This window comes from Podospora bellae-mahoneyi, chromosome 2 (assembly GCF_035222275.1).
Source record: "Podospora bellae-mahoneyi strain CBS 112042 chromosome 2, whole genome shotgun sequence".
Lineage (NCBI taxonomy): Eukaryota > Fungi > Ascomycota > Sordariomycetes > Sordariales > Podosporaceae > Podospora > Podospora bellae-mahoneyi.
In genome coordinates, this window is record NC_085881.1 from 2,770,545 (window position 1) to 2,784,379 (window position 13,835).

General features: G+C 52.1%; 6 protein-coding genes across 6 annotated transcripts; 3 read left to right on the plus strand and 3 right to left on the minus strand.

Annotated features, from left to right (window-relative positions):
* Window positions 1-158: 158 nt before the first annotated feature.
* Window positions 159-3,213, minus strand: QC761_206995 (uncharacterized protein). The gene is made up of 3 exons (XM_062876442.1): window positions 1,362-3,213; window positions 1,117-1,307; window positions 159-1,060 (listed from the first exon to the last, which is right to left on the minus strand). The coding sequence occupies exons 1-3, from the start codon at window positions 2,102-2,104 to the stop codon at window positions 456-458; spliced, it is 1,539 nt and encodes a 512-aa protein (XP_062735035.1). The 5' UTR covers window positions 2,105-3,213; the 3' UTR covers window positions 159-455.
* A 17-nt stretch (window positions 3,214-3,230) lies between these two features.
* taf6 (histone H4-like TAF Taf6, SAGA complex subunit) lies at window positions 3,231-5,461 on the plus strand. The gene is made up of 2 exons (XM_062876443.1): window positions 3,231-3,912; window positions 3,971-5,461. The coding sequence occupies exons 1-2, from the start codon at window positions 3,522-3,524 to the stop codon at window positions 4,978-4,980; spliced, it is 1,401 nt and encodes a 466-aa protein (XP_062735036.1). The 5' UTR covers window positions 3,231-3,521; the 3' UTR covers window positions 4,981-5,461.
* Window positions 5,280-6,495, minus strand: SDH3 (cytochrome b subunit of succinate dehydrogenase, Sdh3p). The gene is made up of 3 exons (XM_062876444.1): window positions 6,291-6,495; window positions 6,063-6,132; window positions 5,280-5,996 (listed from the first exon to the last, which is right to left on the minus strand). Exons 1-3 carry the CDS (start codon window positions 6,328-6,330, stop codon window positions 5,552-5,554), a joined length of 555 nt encoding a protein of 184 aa, XP_062735037.1. The 5' UTR covers window positions 6,331-6,495; the 3' UTR covers window positions 5,280-5,551.
* Window positions 6,496-7,180: 685 nt separating this feature from the next.
* On the minus strand, window positions 7,181-8,527 carry QC761_207020 (uncharacterized protein). Its single transcript, XM_062876445.1, has 2 exons — window positions 7,657-8,527; window positions 7,181-7,568 (listed from the first exon to the last, which is right to left on the minus strand). Exons 1-2 carry the CDS (start codon window positions 8,215-8,217, stop codon window positions 7,446-7,448), a joined length of 684 nt encoding a protein of 227 aa, XP_062735038.1. The 5' UTR covers window positions 8,218-8,527; the 3' UTR covers window positions 7,181-7,445.
* Window positions 7,483-11,046, plus strand: QC761_207030 (uncharacterized protein). Its single transcript, XM_062876446.1, has 3 exons — window positions 7,483-9,294; window positions 9,347-10,233; window positions 10,300-11,046. The coding sequence occupies exons 1-3, from the start codon at window positions 9,006-9,008 to the stop codon at window positions 10,822-10,824; spliced, it is 1,701 nt and encodes a 566-aa protein (XP_062735039.1). The 5' UTR covers window positions 7,483-9,005; the 3' UTR covers window positions 10,825-11,046.
* Window positions 11,047-11,270: 224 nt separating this feature from the next.
* Window positions 11,271-13,290, plus strand: QC761_207040 (uncharacterized protein). The gene is made up of 2 exons (XM_062876447.1): window positions 11,271-12,984; window positions 13,044-13,290. The coding sequence occupies exons 1-2, from the start codon at window positions 12,316-12,318 to the stop codon at window positions 13,140-13,142; spliced, it is 768 nt and encodes a 255-aa protein (XP_062735040.1). The 5' UTR covers window positions 11,271-12,315; the 3' UTR covers window positions 13,143-13,290.
* Window positions 13,291-13,835: the final 545 nt, after the last annotated feature.

Sequence of the window (13,835 nt, forward strand, 5' to 3'; positions counted from 1 at the left end):
TAAGCATTCGCAATTTTGTCCCTTACGATGTGCTTGCGGGAGACTGCCACATGACCTCGCACATCTGCAACTCTTTATTTACCCCAATTCAGGGGCTCAGGGGCTTCATTGTTGGTGGGGTCAAACATCCTTGGCAACTGGCAACCACGAGAAGGGCCTTTGAGATCTGTAAAAAACAGGGGAAAAGGGGAGATTTTTGCTGGAAAGACGATAAGTACATGATTCTAACTAGATACGCCGATGTTGAATCGACCACGACACCATTTTCAGTATCTATGTACTGGTAGTAGACATTAGAACAGGTAAACCAAAAATTGGAGTGTAAGTGATAAATAAATGCATGATGAGCAACACAAGAAGAACAAATTGGAATTTGTTTTATCAGTAATGTTGAGATTCTGAGCAGCGACCTGATGCATAAGAGCGAGCAGCAATGCCAGCACAAATGGACACATCTAGACCTGGTTACCGTTTTCGGTCATGTCTTGGTCAATGCTACGAGCGTTGGATGTCCAGCCAAAGTCCGCGCCATATCCGGGGAAGTGCTGAAGACTATTCCACAGTTCAGGAACGGGGGGGTAGACACTGTGAGCCGGCTGGGAAGTAAGCCGAGCTGAGCGTCTAACTGGGCTGGCATGGGAGCTCATGATGAAGGAACTACCACCATTTGTGGGTGGCTCGTCGGGAAAAGCATGGATGCATGCTGAGGTTGGAGGTAGTGAGCCATCCTCCTCGGCCGTTGTGAAGTCCTCGGAGCGCGCAGGAGTGTTGTCATCAGCGGCTCTGGATGCAAGTTTCTGATACCTGCCGTTGGCGAGGCTGGTGGCCTGTTGAGTTCCTTGCGCGCCTGTGTTGAGATGTCTGGCCTTTTGTTTCCCGTCCTTCTTCCGTTTCGGAGCTCCAGTCACATGGGTTACTGTGTTTCGATTTGTAAGGTATGCGGACTGAATGTTTCTTATGGCAGTGTCGGTGCCTAGGTTAGGGGGTCCGAAGTGGCCGGCAAGCTGATTCATCATATCCGTCACCTCGTTTGACTCGAACACCTGGCAAGGTTCGTAGTCTGAATGAAAGAGACATTAGCATGGACAACAAAAAGCAGAACGTAGTACTACCTACCAGAACTGGGAATGTTGGTATCATCGCTGAAAAGAAAGACCCACAGCCTCGGCCATTCGTGTATCTTCGTGGGACCTTTTCTGTCCCTGAGTTGGTCTACCGCATACTGATTGATACCGTTCTCAAAGCCCTGGCGACGATGACTTGGTAGTTCAGATGGAGCCAGAACGTGCTCCTTCTTGATATGTTCCCTGCACAATCCTGTCAGTGAAAACTTGCAACAAAAACAGAAAAGTGTAACGTACTTGACATCGGTGAGGTTGCGGAAGCTCTTTGTGCATTTGGGATACTCGTGGTAGTTGAATTTCCTTTTATCCCATTTACGATAAGGACAAGCCATCGGACGGTTTGATGGGGGCGTTTCTTTCCCGTCGCTGCGACGCGGATCGTCGCCGTCACCTTCTTCGTCCTCTTCTTGGTCATCATCGGCTGTAGAGTTACGCTTGCGTTTCATTCTCTTCGTGGCTCGTGTTGTGATGGCCGACTTGGTCATCGAGTTCGACGGCTGATTATCGTGTTCTGCACGTGAGGAGTCTACGGTGCCACCCGCGTCGCCTAGCTGATCTGTCGTGAAGCATGCCTTCTCATGAACGGCCATAGCAATTGAGAGCTCAATATCGGATCGATGGCCTGGCGGGTGTGAAGAGTCAGGGTTGAGAGTTAACGCGGAAATCTTCGATGACAGGCATGTCAGATAGTTTTGATTGGCGTCCACGGGCTTTGAATCGTGACTCTTGGTCTTTGCATATGATGGCGTTTCTGGGAGTCGACGAGGAATCCTATCCTTCCAGTCCCCGGCCAAAGCGACTGAGAAATCAAGCCGCTTGATGTTGTCGTTCGTGCTAGTATCGGGGCATGAATGTCGGCAGTTCTGAGTAATGGAAGGCGCGTCATGGCAGCTTGTAGGATTTTGAGAAGGTTCTGGTGTTCTTCGATGTGAAGGTGTCTGGTCAACTGGTAGTGAGACCATGTTAGGCCAGGATGGCATCGACGAAGAGCCAAAAAACACGTTCGAGCGGGAATGACTGGCTTAATGTCGAAACTGTGGTAGATGGGCGCAAATCTCAGGGCGTAAATATCGGGGCTAATAAGTGGTTTTGGCGTACAAGCAATGGATTGATGGAGGGCAGAGAATGATGCAGAAATAGGAAGAACAAGAAAGACGTCCGCTCTCTCGAGCTGTCACTATGGGGGATGACTGCCATCCTTCTTGGCCCCCGGCCTCAACACAATGTACGCCGGTTGAGGCTCTGTCCTTTGCCACTACTCCACAGGCGCCAGTGTCTCTGAGACAATACATTGATAGGCATGGTTAATGATGAGGCTGGTTTCTCGGTGGCTTCCGGGAACTTGATTGGTTAATTGAACATGAAATGAGGTCTTGACGCATCGCGGAGGGCCGATGTAATCTCTTCGCTGTAAGGCGGCCGACAGAGCGGCTTGGCTTCCCGTCAAGGTGTGCACAGATACCAACATCCTCGAGCCCAGGTGTTAGATTTACCGACATTCTCAGCGTGAATGTCAGCTCTGTTGACCTTGGTGCAGCATGAGTCGTCATTGACTGGTGTGATCTGGAGCAGTGGATATCAAGGCCAGCGACGTGTCTGTTCCTGGGTAGTATGCTCTGCAGTTGCCACCGGCACCTGCAGGAATCCCGGTCAACTGCGCCTAGTTTGATAGCAGAAGCCAGACCAAGACCGCTAGCCACCCGATTTCCTACCGGCTTGGTATTGGAGTGCCTCAGGAGCATGAAGTAGCATGCTGTGTCACGACGAACATAATGACAAGCGAGATGAATATGCATATCTGACAGCTCGCTGCAGAGAAAACAGTGCACAGAACACGGATGCGAAGGCCATTCGCTCGAGTCTTCTGGCTGGTTGTTAGGAAGGTTGTGACAACGCTTATCCGGAGGAGTTTGATTTGGCATCGGAAGAACCTGGAGTGGTGCGAGTTACGGTAGTCCAAGCCTCATCCGCTAGCTCACTGACCCTACGCCCTACGCGTTAAGAAGCGTAGTTCTTCGAACATGTTGCAAAACGGTAGATGGCATGCAGGAACCGCACGTGTAAATTATTGTTAATTTTTCTCGATCTGGCTTGGTGGTGTTTCGCAGGCTGGTCATGCAGATCTCGATTCCCAAGTATCGATAAAGTCGTGGAGCTCTGGTTCGTGCATACTCCGTAACTGCCAGCACCATCACGTGCCACCTGCAGGCTCCCAACTGCCAAAAATTCGTGCTCGGACCACATCAACGACCCACCGAGAGCAGCCCCACCTTGCCTAGCGCGCCTTCACCGCGGCCGCTTTTGCTCACCACAGCGACCCAGAGCCACCGCAAGCTGCAACCGCAAGACTTCCAACGGCGGCAGATCACCACATTCAAACATCACCGCGTCGCAAACATGGCTGCAAACGATTCCAATCCAAAATTGCTCTGGAATCCAGAAAATGTCAGAGACGTGGCCGATTCAATAGGAATTTCCCTTGGTGACGAACCGCTGCGAGTGCTGGCCCAGGATGTTGAATACCGGATCGGCCAGGTCATCATCGAGTCGCTTCGCTTCATGAAGGCCTCCAATCGCACCACCCTGACTGTCCAAGATGTCTCCAATGCCATGCGTGTACTACAAGTCGAACCATTGTACGGTTATGAATCAACCCGACCCTTGCGCTATGGAGAGGCGAGCCTGGGACCCGGCCAGCCGCTGTTCTACATCGAAGACGAGGAGGTGGATTTCGAGAAGCTGATTAACGCGCCGCTACCGAAGGTCCCTCGGGATACAAGTTTCACCTGTTAGTATCGTATGCGACTTGTGTGATTCACAAGAAAACTGACCTTTGTTTGCTTTAGCACACTGGCTTGCCCTCGAAGGCGTCCAACCCTCAATCCCCCAGAACCCAACCACCGCCGAAACATCCTCAAAGGACCTCCTACCGAAGGGCCCAGGCGCCAACCCGGCCCTGGCTGCCCTCGCCGGCAATGACAATGTCTCCTTCCGACCAGCCGTTAAGCACGTCATCAGCAAAGAGCTTATCCTCTACTTCGACAAGATCCAATCCGCCGTCCTCGACGATGACCCCGATGAAGAAAAGACCCGATTGCGCATGGCCGCCCTGGAGTCCGTCCGCTCCGACCCAGGCCTCCACCAGCTCCTCCCCTACTTTGTCAACTTCATTGCGAATCAAGTCACGCTCCGCCTCGATGATCTCTTTGTCCTGCGCCAAATGATGGAACTCACCGAAGCCATCATCCAAAACCCCAACTTCTTCCTCGACCCTTACGCCAGCTCCCTCGCCGCCCCGATCCTCACCTGCCTCATGTCCAACAAACTAGGCGGTATCGAACACGGAACCGACACAGTCAAAGATCAGTACAGCCTCCGCGAGTTAGCCGCCAGTCTCCTTGGTGTTCTTGCAACCAAGTATAACAAGAGCAACCGCCAACTCCGCCCCAAGCTCACCAGGACATGCCTCAAGTACTTTATGGAACCCAACCGTCCCCCGGCCGTGCTGTTCGGCGCCATAAGTGGGGTCGCTGCCGCCGGAGGGCCGGAAGCAGTCCGGATCCTTATGCTTCCCAACGTCAAGAGCTTCGACCAGGCCGTCCTCCAACCCCTCCACGACAAGGGTGAGGCCCATAAACTCGAGTACGAGATGTTGGTAGGCGGTATCATGAAGGCGATCAAGGGTGCTGTCGGGGGTGGCGTCAAGCCTAATGCCAATGGCGTTAACGGCGTGGATCTCGAGCGGGAAGCGCAGCAGATTGTCGATTTCCTGGGGGAGACCATCGGGAGAAGGGTGCTCGCGCTGGCGGACCACACGCTCAACAAGGCGATCTTGGAGGTACGGCACTTGGAGTAGGAGGGGTTGTTTGGTTGGCTTTGACTCCATCATGATCATCATAATCATCATCACATTCGGGAAGGGGTTCTTCTCTGGCTTGGACAGCGCGGCGTTTGGTGTTTATGGAGGTTTCGGCAAAAAGAAGAAAGGTTGCTAAACCGTTGATATTTGATTCTGCGGGTGTGTTTTTGGGGTGGTCAAAAAGAGCCGATTCACAACGAAACTTTCTATCCATGAAGAAGGGGCCAACATTGAATCATCTCCAAGCCCTGGTTTCTGTAAAAATAGCGATCAATGCAAGTACAAGTAATCTTTGCATAATAAACAAACAGCGACAAAAAAAATGCTCTGTTGTGGCTATACAAATGGTGTCCTGGCTTCGGCCGTCTATAATCTTCCCCCCTCTCCTTGCCAGTGTTACACATTCTGCAACTTGACTCCCCCGCTCTGCCTTCTCCTACTCACACACTCACCCCCTATCCTTCCCTTGGTATTTTCCTGGTCTCTTCCCCCACTTCACTCCCCCCCCCAGTTTTCATGATTTGACCTCCCTTCCAAATAGAACTTTTGCCCGCTATTCACACACATTTTAAAGGAAGAAAGCCAAGTACAGCCCGCTGACAAACGAAGCGCCCCAGATGTACCACCCCCCCTTGACAATCTGCTGCCTCTTCATGAACATGCCCAGGTCGAGGGCGAGGTGGCGGACGCCGTTGAAGGCGTGGAAGGCAAAAGGCCAGGCGACGAGGAACTTGACGCCGGACTTGACGGCAAAGGGGAGGGCACCGAACGCGGAGACGAGGGAGGCGGACTCAAGGTGCCAGCCGAGGAGGGGGGCGGCGAGGTAGGCGGCGCCGAAGACGTAGAGGCCGCCCGAGAGGCCGGAGCCGGTGAAGCGCTGCCAAATGGAGCCGCCGAAGAAGGTCTGCTGCTTGTCGTAGATATCGAGGTGGGGGGAGACGGGGCGGTTGAGGCGTTGAGCGTCTAGGATGGAGCGGGCTTCGGTGGCGGAGATTTTCTGGGTGGTGGCTTGTCTGGATTCCGGAGGGGTTAGGTTGGTTGGTTCGTATCATCGTGGGTTGGAGGGGGAGGGGAAGTACCTCGTTTGCATTTGGGACATGGCAGCCTTGGCAAAGGTGGATGTGAAGACGGCATTGGGGTTGGCGGCGACTGTGAAGGTTGCGGAGAGATGATGTTAGCGATCGGTTTGGTGGTGATGACGTCCTTTCATGTCCATGCGATATCTTCTCCTCCCAAGTTCCCGGTTGTCCGTGTATATCGATCCAAAAAAGAAAACGCTTTGTCCAGCAGGATAGTGGGCTGCGTACCTCTGCGGAGAGCCGTCGTGCCTGTCCGTTGGGCAATCATTTTGTGTGGTTTGTGTGTGTGAAAGTGAACTGGCGGCAGAAGCAGGTACCCCAATGTGTTTTGAGCAGAGAGAAGGTCAATGATGCTGTCGCGAGGTTGGCAATTGAGAAGCAGTCGGGAATCCGACGCCTCGAACCCGGCAGGTGTCGGCACCTCGGCTTGATGCGACCAATCACAAAGCAGATGATTCGAATGCGGGATGAGGTGGACCGTGCAGCTCTCTTTTGGCTTTTTTGATAGGGAGCACGTGACGCTGCAACGCCCGGCCCCACTTTGCGACATCAAAATGCAAATCTGCGCGCCAAAATTTTGCTTGCCTTTTCCTCTTTTTCTTCTTCAGATAGTATGGGAGCTCAACCACAGCGTCACTGTTTTGCGAGTCGGTGATGCAATATAGTGGTAACCTCAGACGCTTTGGTGTCTACGGGTGCCCAGAGAAGAAAGAGATCCGTCGTTAATCTCAGTCTCCAGTTTCCTCAGTCTGGTTGCTGTTTCAAAAAGAGATCTACATGTCATTCTTTTGTTGGTGTGTTTACGTTTGTGTTTGGCTTGGCGCTTTTGGTCATCGCTTGGCAGTCGCTGTCATGTTGCCAATGTGTGGAGTGATGGGTACACCATGGTCACCTCAACGCTTGGCTCTAATACTTGACGGGCCGTTGCTGTTCGTTTGATAGAACGTGTTCGCTGCATACTTGTGATTTTATTTGGCACCTGGATGATAATCATCAAGTATGGATGAAGTCTTGAATGAGCCAAGCTTTTGAGATTGATATCTGCTGAGCATGAACATCGCTTTGGCAGAGACCACCCAGCTTCTGTAAGCCCAACGAGTAGTTCTTGTGGAGGCTCTCGCATCAAGACCGTCACGACAACATTTGCATTCATCAACATATTGAATTACATTGCTTGAATCAACATGAGCAATGACTACTAATTCATCTCTTTCACAAATCAGAGGTCAGTAAAACGACGGCCTCTGTCCTATTAAAAGTCTGCACATCCACACACTTGAACCCTCCCATTCCTGATCCCGAATGTCGAAGATCGTCAGCGCCTTGGCCTTTGACATGCCCGGCAATCAATCTATTCTGCTGATGCATAGGACCAAGCTAAGCTTAGCCCCCTTCTCCTTGTTCTGATTCTTTGGTCGAACCAAAAGTTAAACGACGTCCTTGGGCACGGGCCAAAGCAATAGGTATATCTTCCTCCACGCTCAGTAACAATGCCACCCCATAACCCTGAATATTGTCAGCGCCCTGATCTTCAGTTTTCACAATGATACGCCCGTCAATTAGTCAGATTCAGCTGTCACTGAACTTGACCTACTTCCCTTCTTGTGATTTGTTGCTCGATCTCCATCTCAAGAATGAGCGGCCCGAGACCCGATTTGGCGTGCAATAGCTCAAGAGCACCCGGCTGGTCGATGTATGCGCTTAAAATGATCCGTAGGCACGGCTTCTTGACCGGGGGGATGGGGATATCGATCCTGGTGATAGTTGGGAAGTGATCTAGGTATAGCGTATCCAAAGATGGATTGATATATGCCTTTCTGCATCTCTCGCCGAACTCATTGGTGGTATGGTTGACATATCTTGACCAGACATTACACTCATAGTAGTGCCTCAATGTCTCCTGTCGGGTTTCGCTGTTGATGCGCAGGGTTACAGGCAGCTCGCGGTAGTCATGGATTCTGCCAACGCCAGGGCTTGAAATTGTGATGGTTTTTGGCTCCCATGTGTGGCGGTAAATCATGAACCGAAGTTCGAGTGGAAGTTTTTGAAGAGGCGTGAATGCGATTGAAGTTGAAGGGTCCGCTACCGTACTGTCTCCTGCTTCTGGAGAACCATTTGTTGTGTTGCCCGTGGTGTCGTCAGGTGGGGCACTCATCTTGGGCGAGGGTACCACGGAGGAATAGGTGTTGATAAGGGCTTGAGAAGACAGGAAGTATTAAAGCGAGAGTGCACCCATGTTGGCAGTGCAGTTTGAGACTAGGTCACATCTGAAGATGACACCGATATGTTTGAAAGTTTGATTCTCGAGTCACAGCCCGGCTGTTGATGTAGTTGGTAGGTTTGGATATGCTGATAAAAAGCCAAGAAAACGAGACAGCGTGAAGCCTAGTTTCTCAAATCGCCGAAAATCGCGAAACAGGAGCACGCCGCAAGAACATCAGAAACGGTTGAGAAACCGATGCTCTGGGCTGAGGTGGATGAGTTGACGTTGGAAGAAGCTACTGGGGTCGCCGTTGACAATTTTGATTGGTTAGTTCAACGTCGAATCGCGTGCGCACCGACACCCGCCCGATATCCGAGCCCGGCGCTGGGAATGGTGGAGACCAATGACATGACCGCCATCAGGTCTCACAAGCACGCAATCGACTAAGGATGCATGGCAGACAGATGACTCTGAAGAGGCTTCAGATCACGACTTCCGAAAATGGCGATATCTCAGTATTGTAGACCCAATATATTGGGCTATCTGCCTTTCGCACCTGGCGCTTTTCTTCTACCTCTCCCACTCCGCGCGTTTTTGGCTTTGAAGCGGTTTGTGCACCGGACCCTGCGTTAATCGTTACGTCGACACCGGTTCACCAAACTTGCAGGAGCGCCGCCTCTGCACAACACATTAGGGTTCCTTCATCCGAGGAACTCCATTCTCACTCAGAGCCTTCCACCATGGCGGACGCCACAAGTTACAAGAAGCCGCCCGTCGACAACGACACGTATTCCGACCATGTCGACAGTGAAGCCGCCAGCGAGGTCTACGATGAGAACGGTTCTCTACTCAGCGGAAAGACGGGGAGCAGCCTTGGATATGGAGTCCCAGACTCGAGAAAAATTGGTGTCACAGGTGCTGTCTTCTTGATCCTCAACAAGATGATCGGCACCGGCATATTCTCCACACCGTCCAGTATTTTCGCTTCGACCGGTTCGGTTGGCATCAGTATTCTCTTGTGGGCAGTCGGTGAGTTGATCGGTTCCGAGTGACTCAGCTCATGTTTGCTAACAAAGCACAGCAGGACTTCTCACTCTGTCCGGTCTCAGTGTCTACCTCGAATTTGGCCTTGCTATTCCACGCTCTGGAGGCGAGAAGAACTACCTGGAACGTGTATTCCGGAAACCGCCATTTCTCATCACAAGCGTCTTTGCTGTCCAGATGATCTTGCTCGGGTTTTCTGCTGGCAACTCTCTTGCATTCGGTCGATATGTGCTGCTAGCATGCGGTCACCCTATGCCTGATGGCTTGGTTCCACGGATAATCGCCGTCGCCTGTATGACATTCGTCGTGCTCCTCCACGCAATCAAACCCACATGGGGCCTGCGACTTACCAACGCACTCGGGGTCTTCAAGGTGCTGGTTTTGTTGCTCATTGTCTTCGCTGGATTTGCGGCATTGGCAGGATACCGCTTGATCCCGGACCCTCACAACTTCGACAACTTTTGGGCCATCGAAAAGGGGGATGGGTATGGCGGTGGCGGGGCCTATGCGTATGCTACCGCTCTCCTGCAGGTTGTTTACAGCTACAAGGGGTGGGAAAACGCCAATTATGTCATGGGAGAACTCAAGAATCCCCAGAGAACACTGAAAATTGCGGCGCCTCTCGCGGTCATTGGCGTTACCATCCTGTATGTGTTGGCGAATGTGGCTTATTTTGCGGCTATTCCAAAGGCCGAGCTGGCAAAGTCCGAGGTTATTGTTGCTGGCCTCTTCTTCCGCAACATGTTTGGAGAGAGCGTCGCCGCCAGGAGCTTGCCGGCTTTCGTCGCCCTAAGCAATATCGGGAATGTTCTCGCCGTCAGCTTCGCCCACTCCCGTGTCAACCAGGAGTTGGCAAAGGAGGGAATCCTACCATGGAGCAACTTTTGGGCTTCTACCAAGCCCTTCCGGACCCCTGCTGCAGCGGTATGTTCTTTCCAAGTCTGACTATTCTGACTGATATCACTCGAACTTTACTGACCACCTGTACAGCTGTTTTTGCATTGGATCGTCACCGTTATTGTGCTCGTTGCACCCCCTCCCGGCCCGGCCTACAACTTCATTGTCAATCTGTACACATACCCAGGAGCATGGATCAACACCATGGTTGCTGGTGGGCTTATTTACCTGCAGTTCAAAAAGTCCGAGAACTGGTCGTCGCCGTGGCGCACGTGGCTTCCGGTCACCATTGTGTACCTCCTACTCAACATTTTCCTTGCCATCACACCCTTCATCCCACCAAACAGCGACTGGAACGCCGATGGCTATCCATACTACGCATTCCCTCTCGTGGGAATTGCCATTTTGCTGCTGGGCGTGGTGTATTGGGGGGTGTGGACCAAGCTTTTACCAAAGCTTGGTGGCTACACTATTGTGGCGGAGATGGTTATTGATGAGACGGGCGAAGAAGTGATGAGATATCACAAGGTTCCAACAACAGGTCCCAGGGAGGCGACGGCGCAACCGCTCCTGTGGGACGGAAATGCCAGTCTCCATAGCGGTTATGGTTCGCTGTGACGATGGCGTGAGGACATGAGCGTTTACGAATTATGAATGAGACGATGAATGGGACATGAGATAAGGACTGTCTTTGCATATATATGGCGCAGGGTTTACTTTCAACGGCATAGCATTATATTATTGGCTGGGGTACGGACTTTCAACATCGTTTGGGCATGGGACGGGATAATGCGATAGAACTATTGGAACACAACAAAGATTTCAACTTTCTTTCTCTGACTGGCGACTCTGCGCGTGCTCTGTGTGTTGACGAGAGGGACATGCTTCAGCGATAGCGCCCCGACACCCCGACATTGCGTGGAATAGCGTGTCGCATTCCATCCTTCTATCACCATCAAGTTCCACCATAATCCATAATTAATCCTGATGGAGTTGGCACTTTCCAGGTAAGCACCTCCTTCCCGTCTGCATCACACACCCTCAATTTATTTTCTTTCTGGCCAAGCAGTCAGGCCGCATTGCAGCATGGCAGTGCTAGATTGCACCGCATCCATCATCATCATTCCTCAATGGTCATCACGATTCATCCCGCCTTGGAGAGGCATGAAACATGGTGAGCCGCCCCAGCAACCGAACACTACTCATAGTCAAGCATACAAATGGACGGCGATGCAACTCATCATCCATGCCAGATTGGTCGAGTGGTCAGCAGTGGCGCATCTTTCGGTACGGGATTCCGAGATCTGCCCAAGCATCCTGGTTTGCGTGGCTGTCCAAAAGCAGAAAAGCACCGAGCGTCAAGCCGTGTGTGTGAAGATGTAAATCGCAGACTAACCGTCCCGTGGACTTGAATCTCGGTTGTGGCTTCGGCATATCACGATCCGTTACCGCGATGGTCGACCTTCCTTCTAGACATGTAAGTAATCAAGTCACACGGTACAATACGTCATTCGACGGCCGGCTGTCCCGTGTCACGACTGCCTGGCTTCATAATAGCTCACTGCCTTTTCCTGCCATGAACTAGGGAAGCGCCCCAGTCCACTTCGGCCATTCTTCCCGCTGTTGATATTGCGCGCGGGTCTCCTTTTATATTAATTCGACCACTTCCCACCAGTCGTTGGTGCAGGATCCGCTTATCATGTGTGGGTTCAGTCACAAAAGAGCGCAACTACAAGCTCCGTCTTGACAGGGACCCAACCCCATATTAGCCGGCAAATCGCAAAGCGAGCGGCAACACCACACAACCACTGACAGTCGAGCGGGAACCCAGCAGCGGGCCTAGACTGGAAAACCTGGGGCAATCACAAATGAACTGGAGAATCTGGGGGAATGTCGGCTTGTGTATCCCAACCGCCCCGCCATGCAACGGCAGAGCAAGCCGCAACCATGTAAATGGAACGTCCCTAAACGGCAACCGATGTAGCCTTCTCACGACTATCTCTACCTTTTAAAGACTCAGGCTCATCTTCCACACCCTCACTCTTCTCTTTTCCTGTCTCATCACATTTTTTGCTCTTGTGCCACCAGCCAGCCAAAACCAAATTCAAAATGTTGACCTCCCTCATCAGCACCCTCGGCCTTCTCGCCGCCGGCGTCAACGCCCACGGTGCCGTCACCAGCTACATCATCGACGGCAAGACCTACCCCGGCTACCAGGGCTTCTCCCCGGCCAACAGCAAGAATGTGATCCAGCGCCAATGGCCCGACTACAACCCCATCACCTCTTGCAGCGCCTCCCAGCTCCGCTGCAACGGCGGCACCTCGGCCACCGAGTCCGCCCCCGTCCAGCCCGGCTCCAAGGTCAGCGCCGTCTGGCAGCAGTGGACCCACTCCCAGGGCCCCGTCATCGTCTGGATGTACAAGTGCCCGGGCGCCTTCAGCTCCTGCGACGGGTCTGGCTCCGGCTGGTTCAAGATTGATGAGGGTGGCTTCAAGGCTAGCAACGGCGTGTTCCTCGACTCGGAGAACCCGTCTGGGTGGGAGATTGCCAAGCTTGTCGGTGGCAACAAACAGTGGACTAGCACTATTCCTTCGGGGCTTGCTCCTGGAAACTATCTCATTCGCCACGAGTTGATTGCCCTTCACCAGGCCAATGCTCCTCAGTTCTACCCCGAGTGCGCTCAGCTCGTGGTTGGCGGGTCTGGCTCGGCTCAGCCGGATAGCTCTTACAAGGCTGCTATTCCTGGGTACTGCAAGGATGGTGACTCTAACATTAGGGTAAGTTGTTGTCTGCGAGGGAAGTTGAAATGGGATAATGGCTAATATGAGTATGATAGGTCCCCATCAACAACCGCAACATTCCCCAGACCTATGTTGTCCCCGGTCCTCCGGTGTGGCGCGGTGCCTCCAAGAAGGCTCGTGACTTCTCTGCTTAAGCGGTTTGATGAGGTCCACGGGATGAGGATGATTAGTGGAAGACAATTTTGGGTACATACCTTGGTTTCATTGCTTTGACTTGAGCCATGGTAGCATTTCGCCCGCTTTGATTCATGTCAATCAACTTTTGTATATAACTCTTCGCCAATTGACACAATGTCTTCACTGGTTACAGACTGTTCACGTTTGGATTTCTATGGCGAAAGGGACAATCAACAAGAATCCCCTTTGCTTTTCTCCTGATCTCGCGACTATCCAACACTGTCAACCATCATCTGATTCGTTCTGAAGTTGCCTGACTTGTTCCATTAGTACATCATTTATTGATAGTTAGGTAGTTTACATCAATGGAAACCATAAAAGTTTCCCATGGCTGAATGGCGGGTTAGATGCCAGCATCTAACCGTCTGATTTGGCAGGACCATGACTGATCACCATCGGTCCCTGTGTCCTCTTCTTTGCTCTTGTCCTCTTGATACTCGTCCTTTGTGGCATCTTGGTAGCTGTGAACTTCACAGATTCTTCTCTCAACACTTTCCTCGTCGTCGTTGTCGTCGTCATTATCATTATCTACCCCAGATGCAGTCGATTCATTGTTTCCCTCATCTTCGAGCGCTACATCCAATTCATGCGTGGGATACCGGTGTATGCGCCCATTGAGTGCGGAGTGATGGCACTGAAGCAAATGCAAT